General features: G+C 46.3%; 1 protein-coding gene across 1 annotated transcript in view; it reads left to right on the forward strand.

Moving 5' to 3' along the window:
* The window catches only part of LARS1 (leucyl-tRNA synthetase 1), a 211,236-nt gene that overhangs the window by 180,692 nt on the left and 5,446 nt on the right, over positions 1-25,098 (forward strand). Inside the window, exons 29-31 of the mRNA XM_063928113.1 lie at positions 167-271; positions 976-1,071; positions 19,964-20,096. Coding sequence (XP_063784183.1) covers positions 167-271; positions 976-1,071; positions 19,964-20,096 — 334 coding nt within the window. The remainder of the gene's footprint in view (positions 1-166; positions 272-975; positions 1,072-19,963; positions 20,097-25,098) is intronic.

Genomic DNA, 25,098 nt, shown 5'->3' on the forward strand with positions numbered 1-25,098 from the left:
GTAAAGTACCACTGCTAATAGGATACTGGCCAGTGCTAAATTTCACATTCCTGTTCCTTGCTTGTAATGAAATGCAGAAGGATTAGAAATTCTCCTCCTGAGGTAGGTTTTCCAGTGTACAGTAATACATTATAATACATTAAGTTTATTCCCATTAATCTTGCAGGAAAATCTAGAAAAGAAAGGACCCCGTATTCTGGATCTACAGCTGGAATTTGACGAGCAAACTGTTCTTCTAGAAAACATTGTCTATCTGACCAACTCTCTGGATGTAGGTTCTCCCAGCACCACTTCACCTGAATCTTAGTCAATACTTTTTGTCACTATCCATTCATAAGTGCAGTATCTTAAACTGTGGTGTTGCCATCTGCAGAAAGCCACAAAAATCCTGGTGTACACAACAGGAAAGAATGTGATTTGTAAAAAAAAATTTACTCAATTAAAGGATATCTTGTGTACCAAATTAGTTTCCATTATATTTCATTATTTCATATTTACAAGCATATTTGTTGTCGCTCTCCATAGATGTCTGCCTCTTTACATTGCAGCCACATCTTAGCTTGTGTCAGTCACTCCTGTGGACTATTTAATGAATCAATAAGCGTTTCAATTTAATTTGGCTACTGATGATTTTGTAGCTGTGCCCTGTATGGCTTCAATGATATCCGAGTAAAAACCAAGTACAATAGTAATAGAAGAAAAATGGACTTATATGAGGGACAAGTAAGCAGATTGTGTGAGCTGATGTCAGAGCTTTTGCATAGGGTTACAGTACAGCAAGACTTGTATAGCCATTTATTACACCCTCTCCAACACTGGGGAAAATAGATTGAATGGCCACTTTTTCATATCCTGATGTATTGTTTAATGCCCTGTTTTTTTGGGGTTTTTTTTTTTTTTACACCTTTAATTGATCAAATAATTATTTATTTGGAAAGACTTATGGTATAATCTATATGTCTTTTATTTCCCTAGTTGGATCTGATTGAGGTGAAATTTGCTTCGGATGCAGATGATAAAATTAAGGAAGAGTGTTGCCCAGGGAAACCGTTTTCTGTCTTTAGAACAGAGGTACGTATGAGAGGGCTCCTAGTGTAATAAATCTTACCCTGAACTCTTATACTAACAGTGTTGGCTTCATAAAGCCTTTCCTTTGTTAATTTTGTTGTCTCCAGTTCTCTCATATAATTTTATTAAAGTGTAGTTCCAGGTCCACATCTGGGAGTATTGCATTTTACGGATGGTGTAATGGTTAGCATTACTGCCTCACAGCACTGAGGTCATGGGTTCGATTCCCACCATGGCCCAACTGTGTGGAGTTTGTATATTCTCCCCGTACTTGCGTGGGTTTCCTCCGGGTACTCCGGTTTCCTCCCACAATCCAAAAATATACTGGTAGGGTAATTGGATCCCAACAAAATTAACCCTAGCATGAATGTGTGTGCGTGTACATGTGGTAGGGAATATAGATTGTAAGCTCCACTGGGGCAGGGACTGATGTGAATGGCCAAATATTCTCTGGAAAGCGCTGCGGAATATGTGTGCGCTATATAAATAACTGGTAATAATAATAATAATAATAATAATAATTTCTCTAACGTCCTAAGTGGATGCTGGGACTCCGTAAGGACCATGGGGAATAGCGGCTCCGCAGGAGACAGGGCACAAAATAAAAGCTTGAGATATCAGGTGGTGTGCACTGGCTCCTCCCCCTATGACCCTCCTCCAAGCCAGTTAGATTTTTGTGCCCGGCCGAGAAGGGTGCAAACTAGGTAGCTCTCCAGAGCTGCTTAGAATAAAAGTTTAGTTAGGTTTTTTTATTTTCAGTGAGTCCTGCTGGCAACAGGCTCACTGCATCGTGGGACTAAGGGGAGAAGAAGCGAACTCACCTGAGTGCAGAGTGGATTGGGCTTCTTAGGCTACTGGACGTTAGCTCCAGAGGGACGATCACAGGTTCAGCCTGGATGGGTCACCGGAGCCGCGCCGCCGTCCCCCTTACAGAGCCAGAAGAGACGAAGGTCCGGTGAAAGCGGCGGCAGAAGACATCCTGTCTTCAAGACTAAGGTAGCGCACAGCACCGCAGCTGTGCGCCATTGCTCTCAGCACACTTCACACTCCGGTCACTGAGGGTGCAGGGCGCTGGGGGGGAGCGCCCTGAGACGCAATATAACACACATATACCTTAGCTGGCAAAAGGAATACATCACATATAGCTCCAGGGCTATATGGATGTATTTTTCCCCCTGCCATTTTACACAAAAAAGCGGGAGTTAAGGACGTCGTGAAGGGGCGGGGCCTATCTCCTCAGCACACTGGCGCCATTATTCCCTCACAGCTCCGCTGGAAGGACGGCTCCCTGATTCTCCCCTGCAGTACTGCATCTGATTCAGGGTAAAAAAGAGAAGGGGGGGCATTTTGGCAGCAAATAACTAGATTAACAGCAGCTATAAGGGATTAACACTTATATAAGGTTATCCCTGTATATATATATAGCGCTGGGTGTGTGCTGGCAGACTCTCCCTCTGTCTCTCCAAAGGGCTAAGTGGGGTCCTGTCCTCTATCAGAGCATTCCCGGTGTGTGTGCTGTGTGTCGGTACGCGTGTGTCGACATGTATGAGGAGGAAAATGAGGTGGAGGCGGAGCAGTTGCCTGTGTTAGTGATGTCACCCCCTAGGGAGTCGACACCTGACTGGATGATTGTGTTTAAGCAATTAAGTGATAATGTCAGCAATTTACAAAAAACTGTTGACGACATGAGAAAGCCGGCAAATCAATTAGTGCCTGTTCAGGCGTCTCAGACACCCTCAGGGGCCCTAAAACGGCCGCTACCTCAGTGGGTCGACACGGATCCAGATACAGATACTGAATCTAGTGTCGACGGTGACGAGACAAACGTAATGTCCAGTAGGGCCACACGTTACATGATCACGGCAATGAAAGAGGCATTGAACCTTTCTGACACTACAAATACCTCAAAGGCGGGTATTATGTGGGGTGTGAAAAAACTGCCAATAGTTTTTCCTGAGTCTGAGGAAATAAATGAGGTGTGTGATAAAGCGTGGGTTTCCCCCGATAAAAAACAGCTAATTTCTAATAAGTTATTAGCACTATACCCTTTCCCGCCAGAGGTTAGGGCACGGTGGGAAACACCCCCTAGGGTAGATAAGGCGCTCACACGTTTATCTAAACAAGTAGCGTTACCGTCCCCTGATACGGCCACCCTCAAAGAACCAGCTGATAGGAGGCTGGAAAATATCCTGAAAAGTATATACACACATACTGGTGTTATACTGCGACCAGCAATCGCATCAGCCTGGATGTGCAGTGCTGGAGTCGCATGGGCGGATTCCCTGACTGAGAATATTGATACCCTGGATAGGGACAATATTCTGTTAACTATAGAACATTTAAAGGATGCATTGCTATATATGCGTGATGCGCAGAGGGATATTTGTACCCTGGCATCAAGAGTAAGCGCAATGTCCATCTCTGCCAGAAGAGCATTATGGACCAGACAGTGGTCAGGGGACGCAGATTCCAAACGGCACATGGAAGTATTGCCGTATAAGGGGGAGGAGTTATTTGGGGCTGGTCTAACAGACCTGGTGGCCACGGCAACGGCTGGAAAATCCACCTTTTTACCCCAGGTTACTTCACATCAACAGAAAAAGACACAGTCTTTTCAAACTCAGTCCTTTCGTTCCCATAAGTACAAGCGAGCAAAAGGTCACTCTTTTCTGCCCAAGGGCAGAGGAAGAGGAAAAAGGCAGCACCATGCAGCCGCTTCCCAGGAGCAGAAGCCCTCCCCTGCTTCTGCCAAGTCTTCAGCATGACGCTGGGGCTTTACAAGCAGACTCAGACACGGTGGGGGCCCGTCTCAAGTATTTCAACGCGCAGTGGGCTCACTCGCAAGTGGATCCCTGGATTCTACAGGTAGTATCACAGGGGTACAAACTGGAATTCGAGGCGTTTCCTCCTCATCGGTTCCTGAAGTCTGCTTTACCAAAGTCTCCCTCCGACAGGGAGGCAGTTCTGGAAGCCATTCACAAGCTGTACTCCCAGCAGGTGATAATCAAGGTACCCCTCTTACAACAGGGGAAGGGGTATTATTCCACACTATTTGTGGTACCGAAGCCGGACGGCTCGGTGAGACCAATATTAAATCTAAAATCTTTGAACACTTACATAAAAAGGTTCAAATTCAAGATGGAGTCACTCAGAGCGGTGATAGCGAACCTGGAAGAGGGGGACTATATGGTGTCGCTGGACATCAAGGATGCTTATCTCCACGTCCCAATATATCCTTCTCACCAAGGGTACCTCAGGTTTGTAGTACAAAACTGTCATTATCAGTTTCAGACGCTGCCGTTTGGATTGTCCACGGCGCCTCGGGTCTTTACCAAGGTAATGGCCGAAATGATGATTCTTCTACGAAGAAAAGGCATCTTAATTATCCCTTACTTGGACGATCTCCTGATAAGGGCAAGAACCAAGGAACAGTTAGAAGTCGGAGTGGCACTATCTCAGGTAGTGCTAAGTCAGCACGGATGGATTCTAAATATTCCAAAATCGCAGCTGATTCCAACGACACGTCTACTGTTCTTAGGAATGATTCTGGACACAGTCCAGAAGAAGGTGTTTCTCCCGGAGGAGAAGGCCAGGGAGTTATCCGAGCTAGTCAGGAACCTCCTAAAACCAGGACAGGTCTCAGTGCATCAGTGCACAAGGGTCCTGGGAAAAATGGTGGCTTCTTACGAAGCGATTCCATTCGGAAGATTCCATGCAAGAACTTTTCAGTGGGATCTACTGGGAAAATGGTCCGGATCGCATCTTCAGATGCATCAACGGATAACCCTGTCGCCAAGGACAAGGGTGTCTCTCCTGTGGTGGCTTCAGAGGGCTCATCTACTAGAGGGCCGCAGATTTGGCATTCAGGATTGGATCCTGGTAACCACGGATGCCAGCCTGAGAGGCTGGGGAGCAGTCACACAGGGAAGGAATTTCCAGGGCTTGTGGTCAAGCATGGAAACATCTCTTCATATAAACATTCTAGAACTAAGGGCCATTTACAATGCCTTAATTCAAGCAAAACCTCTGCTTCAGGGTCAGGCGGTGTTGATCCAGTCGGACAACATCACGTCAGTCGCCCACATAAACAGACAGGGCGGCACGAGAAGCAGGAGGGCAATGGCAGAAACTGCAAGGATTCTTCGCTGGGCGGAAAATCATGTGATAGCACTGTCAGCAGTGTTCATTCCGGGAGTGGACAACTGGGAAGCAGACTTCCTCAGCAGACACGACCTTCACCCGGGAGAGTGGGGACTTCACCCAGAAGTCTTCCACCAAATTGTAAACCGTTGGGAAAGACCAAAGGTGGACATGATGGCGTCACGTCTAAACAAAAAACTGGACAGATATTGCGCCAGGTCAAGGGACCCTCAGGCAATAGCAGTGGACGCTCTGGTAACGCCGTGGGTGTACCAGTCAGTGTATGTATTCCCTCCTCTGCCCCTCATACCGAAAGTATTGAGAATCATAAGAAGGAGAGGAGTAAGAACTATACTCGTGGTTCCGGATTGGCCAAGAAGGTCTTGGTACCCGGAACTTCAAGAGATGCTCACGGACGAACCGTGGCCTCTACCTCTAAGACAGGACCTGCTACTGCAGGGGCCTTGTCTGTTCCAAGACTTACCGCGGCTGCGTTTGACGGCATGGCGGTTGAACGCCGGATCCTGAAGGACAAGGGCATTCCAGAAGAAGTCATCCCTACTCTGGTAAAAGCCAGAAAGGAAGTAACCGCAAAACATTATCACCGCATTTGGCGTAAATATGTTGCGTGGTGTGAGGCCAAGAAGGCCCCTACACAGGAATTTCAACTGGGTCGTTTCTTGCATTTCCTGCAAACAGGACTGTCTATGGGCCTAAAATTAGGGTCCATTAAGGTTCAAATTTCGGCCCTGTCGATATTCTTCCAGAAAGAACTGGCTTCAGTACCTGAAGTTCAGACATTTGTGAAAGGGGTGCTGCACATACAGCCTCCTTTTGTGCCTCCAGTGGCACCTTGGGATCTCAATGTTGTGTTGAGATTTCTAAAATCACACTGGTTTGAACCATTGTCTACGGTAGATTTAAAATATCTCACGTGGAAGGTGTCGATGCTGTTGGCCTTGGCTTCAGCTAGGCGTGTGTCAGAATTGGCGGCTTTATCATGTAAAAGCCCTTACCTAAATTTTCATTCTGACAGGGCGGAATTGAGGACTCGTCCTCAATTTCTACCTAAGGTGGTTTCTGCATTTCACATGAACCAACCTATTGTGGTACCTGCGGCTACTAGGGACTTAGAGGACTCTAAGTTGCTGGACGTTGTCAGGGCCTTGAAAATATATGTTTCCAGGACGGCTGGAGTCAGGAAAACTGACTCGCTGTTTATCCTGTATGCACCCAACAAGCTGGGTGCTCCTGCTTCAAAGCAGACGATTGCTCGTTGGATTTGTAGTACAATTCAGCTTGCACATTCCGTGGCAGGATTGCCACAGCCAAAATCAGTAAAAGCCCATTCCACAAGGAAAGTGGGCTCATCTTGGGCGGCTGCCCGAGGGGTCTCGGCTTTACAACTTTGCCGAGCAGCTACTTGGTCAGGGGCAAACACGTTTGCTAAATTCTACAAATTTGATACCCTGGCTGAGGAGGACCTGGAGTTCTCTCATTCGGTGCTGCAGAGTCATCCGCACTCTCCCGCCCGTTTGGGAGCTTTGGTATAATCCCCATGGTCCTTACGGAGTCCCAGCATCCACTTAGGACGTTAGAGAAAATAAGATTTTACTTACCGATAAATCTATTTCTCGTAGTCCGTAGTGGATGCTGGGCACCCATCCCTAGTGCGGATTGTCTGCAATACTTGTATATAGTTATTGTTACAAAAAATTCGGGTTATTATTGTTGAGCCATCCTTTCAGAGGCTCCTTTAAATTTATCATACTGTTAACTGGGTTCAGATCACGAGTTGTACGGTGTGATTGGTGTGGCTGGTATGAGTCTTACCCGGGATTCAATATCCTTCCTTATTATGTACGCTCGTCCGGGCACAGTGTCCTAACTGGCTTGGAGGAGGGTCATAGGGGGAGGAGCCAGTGCACACCACCTGATATCTCAAGCTTTTATTTTGTGCCCTGTCTCCTGCGGAGCCGCTATTCCCCATGGTCCTTACGGAGTCCCAGCATCCACTACGGACTACGAGAAATAGATTTATCGGTAAGTAAAATCTTATTTTTACATCATACCATTACATGTAATTTATGTAGCACATAAAGAATTTTGTTTTGTGCGTTTGCAGTAAGCAATGCTGTAATAAAATGAAACCTTTCAATAAAATATATCATTGGTACCCAGTGTATTTGGTGTGGAATGGGTGCATAGCTGTTAGTGTTCATAAATTCCATAAAAAGCTTATGATTTAAAAAGGTGTGTGCATGGTATTTCAGTTACAAGTCAACCTTTAAACTAGATCATCGATAATGTCTCATTGAAGAAGAGTAAGAGAATATAATGTTTACGGGCTGCCCAGCTCCCATTGCTGAATGCTGGGTGCTCATAGCTGTAGCCTCAACTAGCAGCAACTGCAGCCCATGGACTGCAGTGCCAACCCCACAGTGCAGGGAGTGGCCGCTTAGCACATAAACATACATGTTATGCTGTTTGTAATATGTGTTAGCTGGTTATCCATGGAATCGATAGTGCTGTGTGTATTAAGCTGTTGTGCAACACCTAGAACCTGGAATGGGAGTGACTCCGAGGTGCCACATGGAGGCTTATTACACAGTGCTGCTGATCCAGGCTTCTTATCAAGGCACCATGGTTGGATGTCCTTGGAGATAATGTGACTCTTAACACATTGTGTTTTCATTGCCCATGGCTGGATCGTCAATATCAAGACGTCCCATATGGTACCGTCTCTGCGGCTTCTGTTCCTGGGCATGATTTTAAACATGGCCTTGCAGTGAACGTTTTTCTTCCCTTTCACATTCAGTTAGACCGGCTCAGTCATTTCCTTTCAGACTCTTCTCCCCATTCCCTTGTGGTTAAACACCTAAGGGCGGGTCATCCGTTTGCGATCTGGGATCCTGGTGACAATGGCACTTGAGGGGCTGATGAGCTATGGTCCTGCAGGCTCTGTTCCTGGGGCAGTGGTCGTGTCAGTAGGCCCTTCTACTGATAAATATTCTGGGTCTTCAATGCGTAGAATGCAGCAGGTCAGCGCTTCGAAGGACATCCATATGCTGAGATACAACGCACAGCGGTGGGTTAAATGAATTCCTAACTGATAGAAATATCCAAGGTTACAGCATATAAATGAAATATAATTTTATAATACAGGTTGAACTCGATGGACATTTTGTCTTTTTTCAACCTCACCAACTATGTAACTATGTAATAACCAAAGGGGAACTCTGAGTAGTCTATCCATATGTGAATAGCTCTTGAATTCTGAGATGGGCAGAAAAACATGTTATCGCCTTATCAACAAATTGAGAGGCAGACTATTTCTGTACAGCCACCAGCTTCTACTTTATTGTTTTAAGTCTGTGAATTTCTGCTCTATCATTATTTCAGCGTTTCTGCTTTATCGTTTATTTTCAGCGTCAGTTGACCTTGTGTTCAGCTGCCATTTGTGTCACAATGGGATCTTAACTTAGGTTTACATTTTCAGTAGTCGGAGGTGTTTGACTTCCTGGAAGAAGTGGACCTCAAGTATTTGTCTTGGAAAATGGCTTTGAGCTTGGCCCTTGCATCAGCTCGGTGGAGGTTGTCTGAGCTTGGGCTGTTCTCACTGTCTGGTTTTTCTATTTGTGACGACCAGGCTGAGCTCCGTAAGAAGTCTTCCTTTTTTGGCCAAGGTTGTTTCGGATTTCCACTTTAGAGCAGCCTATTGTGCTTCCTGTTCTTTTGTCTGAGGAGGTTTCTTTATTTTCTTTAGATAAGGTACAGGCCCTGTAGGTGTATATGCATTGCACTGCTTCACAATGTAAAGCTAGGTACTCACTATACAATTATCTGTCCAATCTGTCTGGTTGGAATTAAAATCTAGTATTGTATGGATGCAAATGACAATCGAACATTTGCTCCCAAACACTGAAAAATGGACAAAACCAGCCGTTCAGACAATTTGGTAAATCTGTTTGCATAAATAGTTCATCTGGATGACTAGTTTTATTAGTTTTCCAGTGTATGGGAGCCAATGATTGTCACTCCCATACATTACCAGATTTTCATTCCAACCAGCCAGATTGGACAGATAATTTTATAGTGTGTACCTAGCTTTAGATGGACGAAGACTGGCCTGCTTACAAGCAGACCATTTTCGGATAAACTTGCATGGTTATTAACCAAGCCTATGTAACTAATGGCTGGTCTGCGCCTGGGTCTGTTTTGGCACAGTCCACTAAGTCGGTTGAGGCCTCATGGACTGCACAGTGTGGGGCTTCAGCGGCTTAGCTCTGTTGTGCTGCTACCCAGTCTTCGGTTCATACATCTGTCGAGTTCTATCTATTTTTGCATCCAACGAAGCCGGGTTTGGCTTTCGGGTGCGACAGGTTTCTCAGTGCTTTCCCGCACGTGAGGACAGCTTTGGGACATACCAGTGTAACTCCAGTGTTCCCCAGTGATGGAAGGAAAAAACAGGAATTTGGTACTTACTGATAAATCCCTTTCTACGAGGCCATGGGGACACTGGACGCCCTCATGGCACTGTTATGTTGACTACTTGTTGTTTGTTGACTTGCTTAGATTTTTTTTTTTTTGTGGGCTCTGGTCTGCAGTGTGGTTGTTGTGGACTTTGGTTCTTGGTTGTGTCCTCCCAGGTCTCTGTTTGTATGTTTTTTTTCTCGCATCTGGCTGTTCTGCTTCATTAAATCACAAACACTTTTTGCTGTATCTAGTACATATGGCGGAGTACAGCTGCTTGTTTGTTTGTTGGCAGTTCTCACAATTTTGCACCTTTTTTCAGCTTTTTACAGGGTGACCTGGAACAGCACAAATCGTATGGCTAAGGGTTTTTGGTTACAGCAGTCCAAAACCCATATGAAAAGAGGGGTTTCCCTCACTACTATTTTGGATGTAAAGTAAATCAACAAGTTTCTTCTATGGGTACGAGCCCAAATGGAGTTTCTTTCATCAGTATTTTAGAAAGCGGGAATATCTGTTTTCTCCTAACACATTCCCATCCAGGACAATCATTGATACTTTCTCTAATTTGCTTCTTGGTTGGTACAGGATGAGTATCCCTTATCCAAAATTCAAAATCACATTTTTGGATCCCCTACTGAGATAATTACATAAATATTTTATATATATATATATATATATATATATATATATATATATACACATCCGTTTCAACACTTCAAAGAAGTTAACTATTCCAGTCCCAGCTGCAACAACGCTTAAAGACTCGTCAGAGCCTAAGATGGAGGCCATGCTAAAGTCTATGTATACAGCAGCAAGGTTGTTGCTTAGACCTGCTTTAGTTGGAGTTTGGGTTAACAAGGCTGTAGTTGCATGGGCGAAACAGCTCTGGTTAGGCCTACAAGAGTTTCCTCAGACCAGGTTATACTTCTTACCGATCACATTGGTGAATCGGTTGAGTATTTAGGTATGGCTTCTATGGATGTCGGACAAGTTAGTTCTCGGTTTCAGCTTCAATAATTTCGGGGCCGACGGGCGCTTGGGTTGCATTCTTGGTAGGCCGAGGCGAAGTCAAAACGAGGAATAGAGGCGTTGCCTTATACTGGCGATAAGTTATTTGGTCCTGAATTGGACAAATGGATTTCTGAGGCTACTGGGGGAAAGTCCGTTTTCCTACCTTTGCCAGCTGCAGTTGCTCAAAGGAAATACGCTGGACCAGCGTTCAAATCTTTTAGACCTCAGTCCTTTCGAGGCAGTGCTCGAGGAACAACCGTGCAGAGTAGACGTGGTAGAGGACGTGGTTTTCAACAACCACTAAGTGTCGTCAAGACACAAAGCCAGCTGACAAACAAGTGGCATGACGGGCTTCCAGCCCATCTCTGATCTTCAGCTGTAGGAGCAGGCCTTCACACGTTTCACTTGGTGTTATTTCAGACATCCACAGATGGGTGTATCTGCAATTTAGTTACAAAAGGTTACAAAATAGAGTTCGATTGTCTACCACCAATGCGGTTTTTCAAGACAGATATGTCTGTGTCAGCAGACAAGAAGCCAGTTCTGCAGACCGCTATTCAGTTTCTAGTACAGGTACCAGTACACCAACAAGGTCAAGGGATTTATTCCCATCTTTTTGTAGTACCAAAGCCGGACGGTTCAGTCAAACCGATATTGAACCTAAAGGGGCTCAATCAGTACGTCACTTACTACACATTCAAGATGGAAACCCTGTGGTCAGTGATTACAGGTTTAGAACCACTGGAATTCATGATTTTGCTGGCTCTCCAGGATGCAAACTCACATCAATTTCTAGGAATGAGTCTTAATACGGTGGATTACCAAATTTACCCGCTAGAAGAGAAAGCACAAAGTATTCGTCATTACCCACAGGTGGATCTAATGGCATCTCGCCAAAATCATCAGACACCCAAGTAAGTGTAAGATCCAAAGGCAGTGGCAGTGGATGCTCTCACAATAGCGTGGCCGTACAGCCTCGTGTATCTATTTCCACCATTTCTGCTGCTTCCTCGGATGCTCGGACCATCATACTAGTGGCGCCTCATTGGCCTCGGAGAGCGTGTTTCTCGGATCTCCGCGGTCTACTCGCAGACGATCCGTGGCCGCTTCCGCTACGCCTAGACTTTCTGCAACAGGGTCCGTTTCTTTCCCCCGATTTAGCGCGGCTGCGTTTGACGGGGTGGCTGTTGAAACCACGCTCTCAAGACGAGAGAACACTCCAGAGTCAGTTATACCAACCAGGTTACGTGCTAGGAAGCCAGTTACAGCAGCTCATTATCACAAGATTGGGCAAGCTTATATTGGTTGGTGTGAATCTCGGATGTTTCCGACATTTTCTTTCAAGTTATCCCGTCTTTTGCTATTTTTACAGATGGGTTTAGATTGAGGACTAAGTTCAGCGACACTAAAGGTGCAGGTTTCTACTTTGTCACTTTTTTTTTCAGTACCGTTTGGCTCTTTTGCCAACAGTGCATACATTCCTGCAAGGTGTCCTTGGAGTTCAACTCATTTTATACCACCTACAACTGCATGGGACTTGAATCTAGTTTAGATTTTTTTGCAGTCCTCAATTTTTGAACCCTTAAAACAAGTGGATGTTCAGTTTCTAACTTGGAAAACTGTTTTTCTATTAGCCTTAGCTTCGGCAAGGAGTGTTTTAGGATTGGGTGCGTCATGCAAACCACCGTATCTGGTGTTTCAGAATGACAGAGCGGAACGTCAGACGAATCCCGCTTTTCTACCAAAGGTAGTATCCTCTTTTCATATAAATCAACCAATCGTAGTTCCTGTTTTTCAGAAGGTTCAGGAACTCTAGCTAAAAAAAATCTTTGGATGTGGTTCACACGCTTCGCGTTTTATGTAGCTCAAGCATCAACCGTATGTAAAATAGATATATTATTTGTTCTCTATGATGCCGTCAAGGTATGTTGGCCAGCTTCCAAACAGACCTTGCCTAGATGGATTAGGCTGACCATTCGTCAGGCTTCTTTTCATGCTAGTCTACAACCACTTGCGTCTATTTCAACGCGTTCCACTGGAACGTCATGGGCAGCAGGTCGTAGGGCTTCCACGACGCAACTTTGCCGTGAAATTACATGGTCGTCAGTGCACACGTTTGTGCGCTTTTACAAAATGTATACTTTTCCGGCATCAGCAACTAGCTTTGGCCGTCTAGTGTTACAGGTGCCAACCAGCTCTCCCGCCCAAGGGAGAAACTTTGGTACATCCCAAGAGTACTCCAGGGACCCCTAGTGGATGAAGAAGAAAATAGGATTTTGGTACTTGCCAGATAAATCCTTTTCTTTGAATCCATAGGGGTCATTGGACTCCCGCCCAGAGCGGGTTCACCTGTCTTGTGGTAAGTTCAGTTTATTTTATGGAACACATTAACACTGGCTTTTTTGAATGTTATCGTGTCAACTTTCTAGTTGTCCATTATGTTATGTTATATGTAATTCTCCATTGTTCATCCTCTCTTTCGCTCCTGTTCGGCTCAGCAAGTAAACACTGAGGCATCTTGGGAGTATGGAGGGCTTGGAGGGTTACTAATTTAAATATTTTAATGTGCCTGTCCCTGCTAACGCCCCGTCCATATCCCGAGAGTACTCAAGTGACCCCTATGAATTCAAAGGAAAGGATTTATCTGGTAAGTACCCAAATCCTATTTTTTTTCCCTCCATTTGTGAGTGGAGATGGCTGTGTGTTTGACTTCACACGCGACAATGCTGGTTGCAGCACACTTGCAGTATCCTGCAGTGTCACTGCTACTGAAGCAAAAAGGAGACTGCTTATATATAAACTCAGCCAGGCTTTGTGGACTTGTGTTCCATTATTTCTCTGACGTCCTAGTGGATGCTGGGGATTCCGTAAGGACCATGGGGAATAGACGGGCTCCGCAGGAGACTGGGCACTCTATAAGAAAGATTTGGTACTATCTGGTGTGCACTGGCTCCTCCCTCTATGCCCCTCCTCCAGACCTCAGTTAGATTTCTGTGCCCGTCCGAGCTGGATGCACACTAGGGGCTCTCCTGAGCTCCTAGAAAGAAAGTATATGTTAGGTTTTTTATTTTACAGTGAGACCTGCTGGCAACAGGCTCACTGCAACGAGGGACTAAGGGGAGAAGAAGCGAACCTACCTGCTTGCAGGTAGCTTGGGCTTCTTAGGCTACTGGACACCATTAGCTCCAGAGGGATCGACCGCAGGACCCGTCCTTGGTGTTCGTTCCCGGAGCCGCGCCGCCGTCCCCCTTACAGAGCCAGAAGCAAGAAGATGGTCCGGAAAATCGGCGGCAGAAGACTTCAGTCTTCACCAAGGTAGCGCACAGCACTGCAGCTGTGCGCCATTGCTCCTCATACACACTTCACACTCCGGTCACTGAGGGTGCAGGGCGCTGGGGGGGGGGCGCCCTGAGCAGCAATAAAATCACCTTGGCTGGCAAAATAACCACAATATATAGCCCCAGAGGCTATATATGTGGTAATTACCCCTGCTAGAATACAGAAAAAAGCGGGAGAAAAGTCAGCCGAAAAAGGGGCGGAGCCATCTCCCTCAGCACACTGGCGCCATTTCTCCCTCACAGTTCCGCTGGAAGGAAGCTCCCTGACTCTCCCCTGCAGTCTACACTACAGAAAAGGGTAAAAAAGAGAGGGGGGGCACTAAAATTAGGCGCAGTAAATATTATAGCAGCTATAGGGGACATAATTCAGTTAGTCCCTGCATTATATAGCGCTCTGGTGTGCTGGTATACGCTCTCTCTGTCTCCCCAAAGGGCTTTTGTGGGGTCCTGTCTCCTTTAAGAGCATTCCCTGTGTGTGTGCGGTGTGTCGGTACTGCTGTGTCGACATGTTTGATGAGGAGGCTTATGTGGAGGCGGAGCAAATGCCTATAAATGTGATATCACCCCCTGCGGGGCAGACACCTGAGTAGATGGACTTATGGAAGGAATTACTTGCAAGTGTCGACTCCTTACATAAAAAATTTGACGACATGCCAAATGCGGGACAGCCGGCTTCTCAGCTCGTGCCTGCCCAGACAATTCAAAGGCCATCAGGGGCTCTGAAACGCCCACTACCTCAGATGGCAGACACAGATGTCGACACGGATACTGATACCAGTGTCGACGACGATGAGTCAAATTTAATGTCCACTAGGGCCATTCGTTGCATGATTGAGGCAATGAAAGAGGTATTACACATTTCTGATATAAACCCAGGTACCTCAAAAAAGGGTATTATGTTTGGGGAGAAAAAACTACCAATAGTTTTTCCCCCATCTGAAGAATTAAATGAAGTGTGTGAAGAAGCGTGGGCTTTCCCCGATTAAAAAATTGGTGATTTCAAAAAAATTACTAATGGCGTTCCCTTTCTCGCCAGAGGATAGGTCACGTTGGGAAACTCCCCCTAGGGTGGATAAAGCGCTCACACGTTTGTCTAAAAAGGTGGCACTACCGTCTCCGGATACGGCCGCCCTAAAGGAACCTGCTGATAGAAAGCAGGAGGCTATCCTAAAGTCTATATATACACACACTGGTGTTATACTGAGACCAGCTATTGCTTCAGCGTGGATGTGCAGTGCTGCTGCTGCTTGGTCAGATTCCCTGTCGGAAAATATTGACACCCTAGACAGGGACACTATATTGCTAACCGTAGAGCATATAAAAGACTCAGTCTTGTACATGAGAGATGCACAGAGGGAGATCTGCCGGCTGGCATCTAAAATAAGTGCATTGTCCATTTCTGCTAGGAGAGGCTTATGGACTCGGCAGTGGACAGGAGATGCAGATTCTAAAAGGCACGTGGAAGTTTTGCCTTATAAGGGTGAGGAGTTATTCGGGGATGGTCTCTCAGACCTTGTTTCCACAGCAACAGCTGGGAAGTCAGCATTTTTGCCCCATGTCCCCTCACAGCCTAAGAAAGCGCCGTATTATCAGGTACAGTCCTTTCGACCCCAGAAAAACAGGCGGGGAAAAGGCGGGTCCTTTCTGTCCAGAGGCAGAGGAAGGGGAAATAAGCTGCAACACGCAGCAGGTTCCCAGGAACAAAAGTCCTCCCCCGCTTCTTCCAGATCCGCCGCATGACGGTGGGGCTCCACAGGCGGAGCCAGGTACGGTGGGGGGCCGCCTCAAAAATTTCAGCGATCAGTGGCTTCGCTCACGGGTGGATCCCTGGATCCTTCAAGTAGTATCTCAGGGGTACAAGCTGGAATTCGAGGCGCCTCCCCCCCGCCGTTTCCTCAAATCGGCCTTACCGACAACTCCCTCGGACAGGGAGGCTGTACTAGAGGCAATTCACAAGCTGTATTCCCAGCAGGTGATAGTCAAGGTACCCCTACTTCAACAAGGACGGGGTTACTATTCCACACTGTTTGTGGTACCGAAACCGGACGGTTCGGTGAGACCCATTTTAAAATGGAAATCCTTGAACACATACATAAAAAGATTCAAGTTCAAGATGGAATCGCTCAGGGCGGTTATTGCAAGCCTGGACGAGGGGGATTACATGGTATCCCTGGACATCAAGGATGCTTACCTGCATGTCCCAATTTACCTTCCTCACCAGGAGTACCTCAGATTTGTGGTACAGGATTGCCATTACCAATTCCAGACACTACCGTTTGGACTGTCCACGGCACCGAGGGTGTTTACCAAGGTAATGGCAGAAATGATGATACTCCTTCGAAAAAAGGGAGTTTTAATTATCCCGTACTTGGACGATCTCCTAATAAAGGCGAGGTCCAGGGAGCAGTTACTGGTCGGAGTAGCACTATCTCGGGAAGTGCTACAACAGCATGGCTGGATTCTAAACATTCCAAAGTCACAACTGGTTCCTTCCACACGCTTACTGTTCCTGGGGATGATTCTGGACACAGAACAGAAAAAAGTGTTTCTCCCGCAGGAGAAAGCCAAGGAGCTGTCATCTCTAGTCAGAGACCTTCTAAAACCAAAACGGGTATCGGTGCATCACTGCACACGAGTCCTGGGAAAAATGGTGGCTTCATACGAAGCAATTCCATTCGGCAGGTTCCATGCAAGGACCTTCCAGTGGGACCTCTTGGACAAGTGGTCAGGATCGCACCTTCAGATGCATCAACTGATAACCCTGTCTCCAAGGACCAGGGTGTCTCTACTGTGGTGGCTGCAGAGTGCTCATCTTCTAGAGGGCCGCAGATTCGGCATACAGGACTGGGTCCTGGTGACCACGGATGCCAGCCTTCGAGGCTGGGGCGCAGTCACACAGGGAAGAAATTTTCAGGGACTTTGGTCAAGTCAGGAGTCGTCCCTACACATAAATATTCTGGAACTGAGGGCCATTTACAATGCCCTAAGTCAGGCAAGGCCCCTGCTTCAAAACCAGCCGGTTCTGATCCAATCAGACAACATCACGGCAGTCGCCCATGTAAACCGACAGGGCGGCACAAGAAGCAGGATGGCGATGGCAGAAGCCACAAAGATTCTCCGATGGGCGGAAAATCACGTACTAGCACTGTCAGCAGTGTTCATTCCGGGAGTGGACAACTGGGAAGCAGACTTCCTCAGCAGACACGACCTACACCCGGGAGAGTGGGGACTTCATCCAGAAGTCTTCCTACTGTTGGTAAACCGTTGGGAAAGGCCACAGGTGGACATGATGGCGTCCCGCCTCAACAAAAAACTAAAGAGATATTGCGCCAGGTCAAGGGACCCTCAGGCGATAGCTGTGGACGCTCTAGTGACACCGTGGGTGTACCAGTCGGTTTATGTGTTCCCTCCTCTGCCTCTCATACCAAAAGTACTGAGAATAATAAGAAGGCGAGGAGTAAGAACGATACTCGTGGTTCCGGATTGGCCAAGAAGAGCTTGGTACCCAGAACTTTAAGAAATGTTGTCAGAGGACCCATGGCCTCTACCGCTCAGACAGGATCTGCTACAGCAGGGGCCCTGTCTGTTCCAAGACTTACCGCGGCTGCGTTTGACGGCATGGTGGTTGAATTCCGGATCCTAAAGGAAAAGGGCATTCCGGAGGAAGTCATTCCTACGCTGATAAAAGCCAGGAAAGAAGTAACCGCAAACCATTATCACCGCATTTGGCGAAAATATGTTGCGTGGTGTGAGGCCAGGAAGGCCCCTACAGAGGAATTTCAGCTGGGTCGTTTTCTGCACTTCCTACAGTCGGGAGTGACTATGGGCCTAAAATTGGGTTCCATTAAGGTCCAGATTTCGGCTCTGTCGATTTTCTTCCAGAAAGAACTGGCTTCACTGCCTGAAGTTCAGACTTTTGTAAAGGGAGTGCTTCATATTCAGCCCCCTTTTGTGCCTCCTGTGGCACCTTGGGATCTCAATGTGGTGTTGAGTTTCCTAAAATCACATTGGTTTGAACCACTTAAAACTGTGGATCTGAAATATCTCACGTGGAAAGTGGTCATATTATTGGCCTTGGCTTCGGCCAGGCGTGTGTCAGAATTGGCGGCTTTGTCATGTAAAAGCCCTTATCTGATTTTCCATATGGATAGGGCAGAATTGAGGACTCGTCCCCAGTTTCTCCCTAAGGTGGTATCAGCTTTTCACTTGAACCAACCTATTGTGGTGCCTGCGGCTACTAGGGACTTGGAGGATTCCAAGTTACTGGACGTAGTCAGGGCCTTGAAAATTTATGTTTCCAGGACGGCTGGAGTCAGGAAAACTGACTCGCTTTTTATCCTGTATGCACCCAACAAAATAGGTGCTCCTGCTTCTAAGCAGACTATTGCTCGCTGGATTTGTAGCACAATTCAGCTGGCGCATTCTGCGGCTGGATTGCCGCATCCTAAATCAGTGAAAGCCCATTCCACGAGGAAGGTGGGCTCATCTTGGGCGGCTGCCCGAGGGGTCTCGGCTTTACAACTTTGCCGAGCTGCAACTTGGTCAGGGGCAAACACGTTTGCTAAATTCTACAAATTTGATACCCTGGCTGAGGAGGACCTTGAGTTCTCTCATTTGGTGCTGCAGAGTCATCTGCACTCTCCCGCCCGTTTAGGAGCTTTGGTATAATCCCCATGGTCCTTACGGAGTCCCCAGCATCCACTAGGACGTCAGAGAAAATAAGAATTTACTCACCGGTAATTCTATTTCTCGTAGTCCGTAGTGGATGCTGGGCGCCCATCCCAAGTGCGGATTGTCTGCAATACTTGTATATAGTTATTGCCTAACTAAAGGGTTATTGTTGAGCCATCTGTTGAGAGGCTCAGTTATATTTCATACTGTTAACTGGGTATAATATCACGAGTTATACGGTGTGATTGGTGTGGCTGGTATGAGTCTTACCCGGGATTCAAAATCCTTCCTTATTGTGTCAGCTCTTCCGGGCACAGTATCCTAACTGAGGTCTGGAGGAGGGGCATAGAGGGAGGAGCCAGTGCACACCAGATAGTACCAAATCTTTCTTATAGAGTGCCCAGTCTCCTGCGGAGCCCGTCTATTCCCCATGGTCCTTACGGAGTCCCCAGCATCCACTACGGACTACGAGAAATAGAATTACCGGTGAGTAAATTCTTATTTTTACTAACACTACTGTACAGTAGCTAGGTTTCATTACACTGTTGTTAATGAAATTGTAAGAAGTTTGTAACCATGCCCAATATCCGTCTTACCCAGGTTTTTACTCTGCTATTGAACTGCAAACTCCAGTTTACATTTCCATGTGCGTAATGATTTGCCATACATTTATGCTGGCCATACACTTGTGCAATTGCATGCGATGAGATATTGGGCCCGATTACCCTTGAAGCTCACATTTAGACAAAGCGCATCTAAAGTGCTTTTTTTGTGCATCTGATGCGCATACAATCTTCCGATTTATCGCATGTCCCTTATGACCAGAAATGGGTGGAGGGAGTGTCCAGGAAGTGAGCTAAATACCTCACAGATCGCAGTGTGATAAATCGAATGTGGTAAAAACAGCATGCAATTGCACGTGCGATCCAATAAATATTAAGTGCAGCACATAAGATCTTGAGACGCGAGATTCGACCAATAAGATGTGCATACAGTCCTGCGTTTTATCTCACAGATGCGGTCGGAATCGTAGGATTGTACCAGATATCTCACAAGTGTATCGGCACCATTACACTTAGGAGACTATATTGTTCCTCCTTCCCTAGATGAATCCTGAGTGTTGTGCTTATTCCTAATTGTGTTTTGACAGAAGCAAAAGTATTTATTTTACTTGCCTGTCCCTCTTATATCTGCTTTGCCTAATTGCACGTTGACAAATCTATCTAGACATGTATTGTATTATTTTGTATTCTGTGTAGCCTGGAGTGCCTGTGTTCCTAGTGAACCCACAGCCAGCAAACGGCCACTTCTCCACGAAGATAGAGATCCGGCAGGGAGACAGCAGAGATTCAGTAATAAGACGTCTAATGAAGCTTGATCGTGGGATCAAAGGTACAGTAACTTGCAGACAGGAAGGGGGCAGTAGAGTGATGAGATGGGAAGGATGCTCTTTATGAGTCTCTGAGGATCCTGGCAAATGACTGGCAGTAAGGATGGTTTTAATGAGCAATTATTGCAGTCTGAGTGGACTACAGTCTTTATGATCAGTATTGTAAAGGCAGAAGACATCCTCTATCAGTAACCATCTTGTAACTATGCATGATGACCAAATTCCCCAGAGAGCTCTGCAGTGCGCTGTGTAGTGGGTAATGGGAGGCCTGGTAATTTGCAAAGATCATACAGAATAGGTTTAATTTTATGCAGAAGAGTATAATTCCCTTTTCAGAAAGCCTGCCTCTCAATTACAGTGTAACTCTCATCCAGCAATGAATGCCTTTGATAATATAAAATGATGAGCAGTAGTGATATGTAACAGAAAGCTTTAACGCAACATCCATTCTTCCTTGGGCTTAAAGTGCTGAAACTATGCTGAAACTATGATTGAGTACGTTCCATGGTACCTTACAGAAAAAAGACAAGTACATCTGCGTCCGTATTGAAAATTGCTTAAATTGGATGTTCTGTACAGTATAAAAATATTTGATAATATCATAATAGAAAATTGGGCTCTCTATCCTTTACTCTCCGTGTATTCTATTCTGCTCCATAACAGGGACTTAGGGCCTGATACAGAGTTGTACTCTAATGCAGCTGCAAGAGCGATTTTCTTTGTAACACAACTGCTGATCTCAGCAAGTGAAGCTGCCGCCCAGAAATGAAAAGAGGCGCCCACCGGAGCTACCGCAACTCATACGCAATTGTGTACACATACGCAGCCTGTACGCACAAGGAACATCGGGCTTAAGGGTAGACCTATGGATACGCATACTGGATCCGGCAGTAGTCACACAGGCGCCATGTGTTTGTACGTTAGGGCACGCAGCTGACTTCAGATACACACCCTGAAACGGCCATGACACACCTGCGTTTTTACAATCACTCACCGTTAACACCCCAAAACGGTCACTACCTGTCTGAGATGGAATCCTCATTGCGTGCGGGTTCACAGCGGCACCTTGCGCAATGCCAACGCAGCACATGCACAGTCTGACGAAAATCTATCAGTTTCATGGAAAATCGGCTTTGCGTACTTCTGTGAGTCAGGCCCTTAATGTAGCATAAATAAACTGCTCTTCTGCCCAATGGGCAGGTCATTTCCATGTTACATCTGCTTTACTGCATGGTACTGTAGAGCTCACTGAGAGCATCTGGACTGCTGATATATTTTTTTAACTAATAACCCGGGTCTGCAGGGGTCAATGTGTGGTGTGAAAGGGGCATGGTTGAAATCCCGGGTCGTCTGACCCGGTAATTCAACGCAGGAATAAAGCAGTGTTATTCCTGGGTTGAATACCGGGTCAGTGGCAGTGTGAATGGTCTGCCGGGTCGATGGGACCCGTTCACTACATAGGGAGAGACGGCGCGGAGATGAGCTCATCTCCCAGCGCTGTCCCCGCTGCTATGGCAACCTGCCCGGCATATTGCCAGGTCGGGAAGCCAGCTATTAGAGTCCAATGCCGGATCCCACCCGTGAAGGAGCAGTTTCCAATTCCGGGGTGGGAGCCGGCATTGGCGATGTGAAAGGGGTATTAGTGTATATTTCCCAAAGCTACAATTAGATTCATGTTACCTTTTTATTTATTTATTTATTTATTTTGTTCTATATCAAATAAAAGATTTAGATTTTATCAACTGTAAGTGAAGTTCATATCATCTAGTTATAATGCACAATACAGATGTGTCCTCTTACATCTAGCCTCAGTGGGCCACGCGGCACCTGAAGCCAGTTAGCCGTCAGGTTCTGTGCATATCTGCTATCTCCGGACGTTTTTCACCTGAAAATGTCTCTTAGTCGCTTCTAGATTAATTCGGTATGCAGCACTTGTATATATGTGTGACTGAGCCTTTATATGCAACACAACGGAACTTGGCTAAGATAAGAGCAGCAGCCACTGCATTGTAGTACATTGTATACAGACTCACACACAGAATTGCATTGTGATTAAGATGAATTTCATGTGAAAAAGATGCCCATGTTGCCAGTCGCATTGGACCTGGGTCACCAAGAAGAGTTGTTTGGTGCGATGGTAGCAGTAGTGTATGAAGTCACCTTTGTAGGTGATCTATAAAAATAGCAGTGTGCAATAGAAGGCTGTCTGTAGATCTATAGATTTGTACGCACTAATGGTGCAAGACACTGGGAGAGATTCAATTGTTTGAACAGTCAGTTGGATGTCTGTTTTCTCCTGTCTAATAGACATGAAAAAACAGACACCCAACCAATTTTTCAAACATTTGAATTCTCCCCATTAAGCGCAATCAGGCCGTTCCTCTGGCCATCTTGTATGTAACATGGAAAACATGTTCTTTATTCTCATATGTAGTTGGAAGGGAATAATCTGCAGACTCCTAGGATGCCTTGTGTAGTAAAGAATTCACCCCGTTATCGCTAGAGATGCAAGTACAGTAGGGACATGACAGCTGATGTTATCTTGAAATTTTGAGTCCAGGTTAGTCAGTAGTCAAAATTAGAGCTTTGTGGTATGGAACTGCCTGAACTCTTACAGGAACACACAGCCCTCAGAACTGAAATGTTCAGTTGTGAAAGATGAATGTAAAATACAACAATGCTAACCTGAAATTCCAGGCAGTTTGCATAAGGCAAAACATCCTGTGTGACCCAGGGATATGCTTGATAATGAGGATATGAGGCAGTTCCCACTAAATCTCAAGACTTGCCAATAATGGAGTATTCAAAGGGCGGTATTCAATTCTTTTCACCTCCTTCCACTACCGTTCTGTTTCTGCTGACAGGCGTGGTATCATCATTTCAGCTCACTACTCTAGTGTTCTCTCTAGAAACTCTAGAGGGCAGGGTGCCGGACTGCGGTGGCACATGTTTGCTCGTGCAGCCGAAAAGGGGGTGTGGCCATGTAACGTCATTAAAGTGGGCGGTGCGGCCCGCAGACGTTACTACAGGAGGCGTGGGCGGCCGGCGGCGTCACTGTTGGTGCTGGGCTTCCCCCAAGCTCTCTCCCATAGCGTGAATGGCGCATGCGCACGGCATCTTTACATGCTGGGAGGTAGGAAGCGGGACGGCTGTTTTTACACAACGTACACTAATTTGTTTCTTCCCTTTCCATGTCACATGATATTGATTAAAGTCATGAATTCATCTAGTTTGTTTAACCCTGTTTTATTTTTTACGTCCGCATATTTGGACATCACACATCATATTATGTCTTCTCACTTTGTGGTGGTCCTTATGTTTCATGGGGATTGGAAATATTTTTCCATTGCAGCGCTGTTAAAAAGTCAAATCCTACCTTCCCAATCACTAATGAATGGCAGAAGCCCCCACCCAACACTGACAATTTCCTCATGTAACCTAATACTGTCAAGGTGATACAGCTGAGAATGCGGTCCTCTGAGCTGCTGTCACATACTCTAACTGCCCTGTCTATCAAACACATGCAAAGCAAGTGCACTAACCTCTATGCTGCTTGGAGAGTCTGCTCCTACTAAAGTCCTAAATGAAGGAAGAAGAGTAAGGTAGTCAGAGATCAGGATAAACACTCCAGGTAAAAGACACAATAAGCAGTCACCATGTCAGCAGCAAATGTCGGCATTGATGATGCGGACACCTGAAAAATGTCAACAAAATATTGACAAGGGAAAAGTAAACATTGTCATAATGTCGACTTTTCAAGAATAGATGTTTAGGGTTGTCGTTATGTTAGGGGGCAGGTAAGTCACTGAAGGAGAAGAAAACCTGCATGCCAACATTGAAACCATGTCCACTTATCGTGTTGACATACTTGTCTAACTGCTAAACAGAACCCATAGAAATAATACGCAGCTTTTAATATTTAATAATGACTTGTTGCAAGCGCCCATTAAGTTCCAGTTTATACAGTATGCAATACGTTGCTTACTAGGTGCATCTATATCCTATGTGCCTTACTACATTATTTTCATATGAAGAAACGTCCTTTCACGCAAAACCTACCTGCATGGTTCTTACAGCCCTTCCACCCAGCGGTTTGTGTTTGGCTGCTCATTAATGCCTTTTCTCTTATGTCCTGAGGATACTGGGGTCCACATTAGTACCATGGGGTATAGACGGGTCCACTAGGAGCCTTGGACACTTTAAGAAATCAATAGTATGCACTGGCTCCTCTCTCTATGCCCCTCCTACCAGACTCAGTTTAGAAAATGTGCCTAGAGGAACCTGTCACGTTTGGGAAGCTCCTGAAGAGTTTTCTGCATCTATTTTATATTTTTTGTTTTCAAGCAGGTCTGGTTGGCACCAGACTGCCTGCTTCATGGGACTTTGGGAGAGGGGGAGAGGGGGGGGGGGGGCAGCCCAACCTCCATTAACCAGGGGGGGGCTTGAGAACGGCCCAACCACCTTAGGGTTAATGGTCCCGTTCCCCACTGACAGGACACTGAGCTCCCGAGGGTCCTATTCGCAAGCCCCACCACAGCGAGCATACAGACCCGCAGCACGCCGCCTACCCTAACAGAGCCAGAAGTAAGAAGAGTGGTGAGTAGGTGGCCGGCGTCTGGTTTTAATGGCGGCACAAGGGTAGGAGTGCAGCACTGACGAGCAGGCCGCGGCTCCAGGCTTCAGAAACATGCAGGGTGCTGCGTGGTCCGCTGTGAGGGGCAAGCTGAAGCCATAACTAGTAATTCTCACACTGGCAGTACATTTCACAGGGGTTTTAACCCACTGTAGAGCAGAAATATTACCTCAGCCAGTATAAAAAACTGGGAAGACCGCGTGCCATTAAGGGGGCGGGGCTTCACTATAAGAGGATCCAGCAGCTCACCAGCGCCATTTTCCCTCTGCAGCTATACACAGACAGGCTGACAGGGAAGCGCTGCTCCTCCACAAAGACTTCAGATCACCTCAGCGGTGCCAGGGGGTCCTAGCAAGGGCGGGGGAGCAATA

This window comes from Pseudophryne corroboree, chromosome 6 (genome assembly GCF_028390025.1).
Source record: "Pseudophryne corroboree isolate aPseCor3 chromosome 6, aPseCor3.hap2, whole genome shotgun sequence".
Lineage (NCBI taxonomy): Eukaryota > Metazoa > Chordata > Amphibia > Anura > Myobatrachidae > Pseudophryne > Pseudophryne corroboree.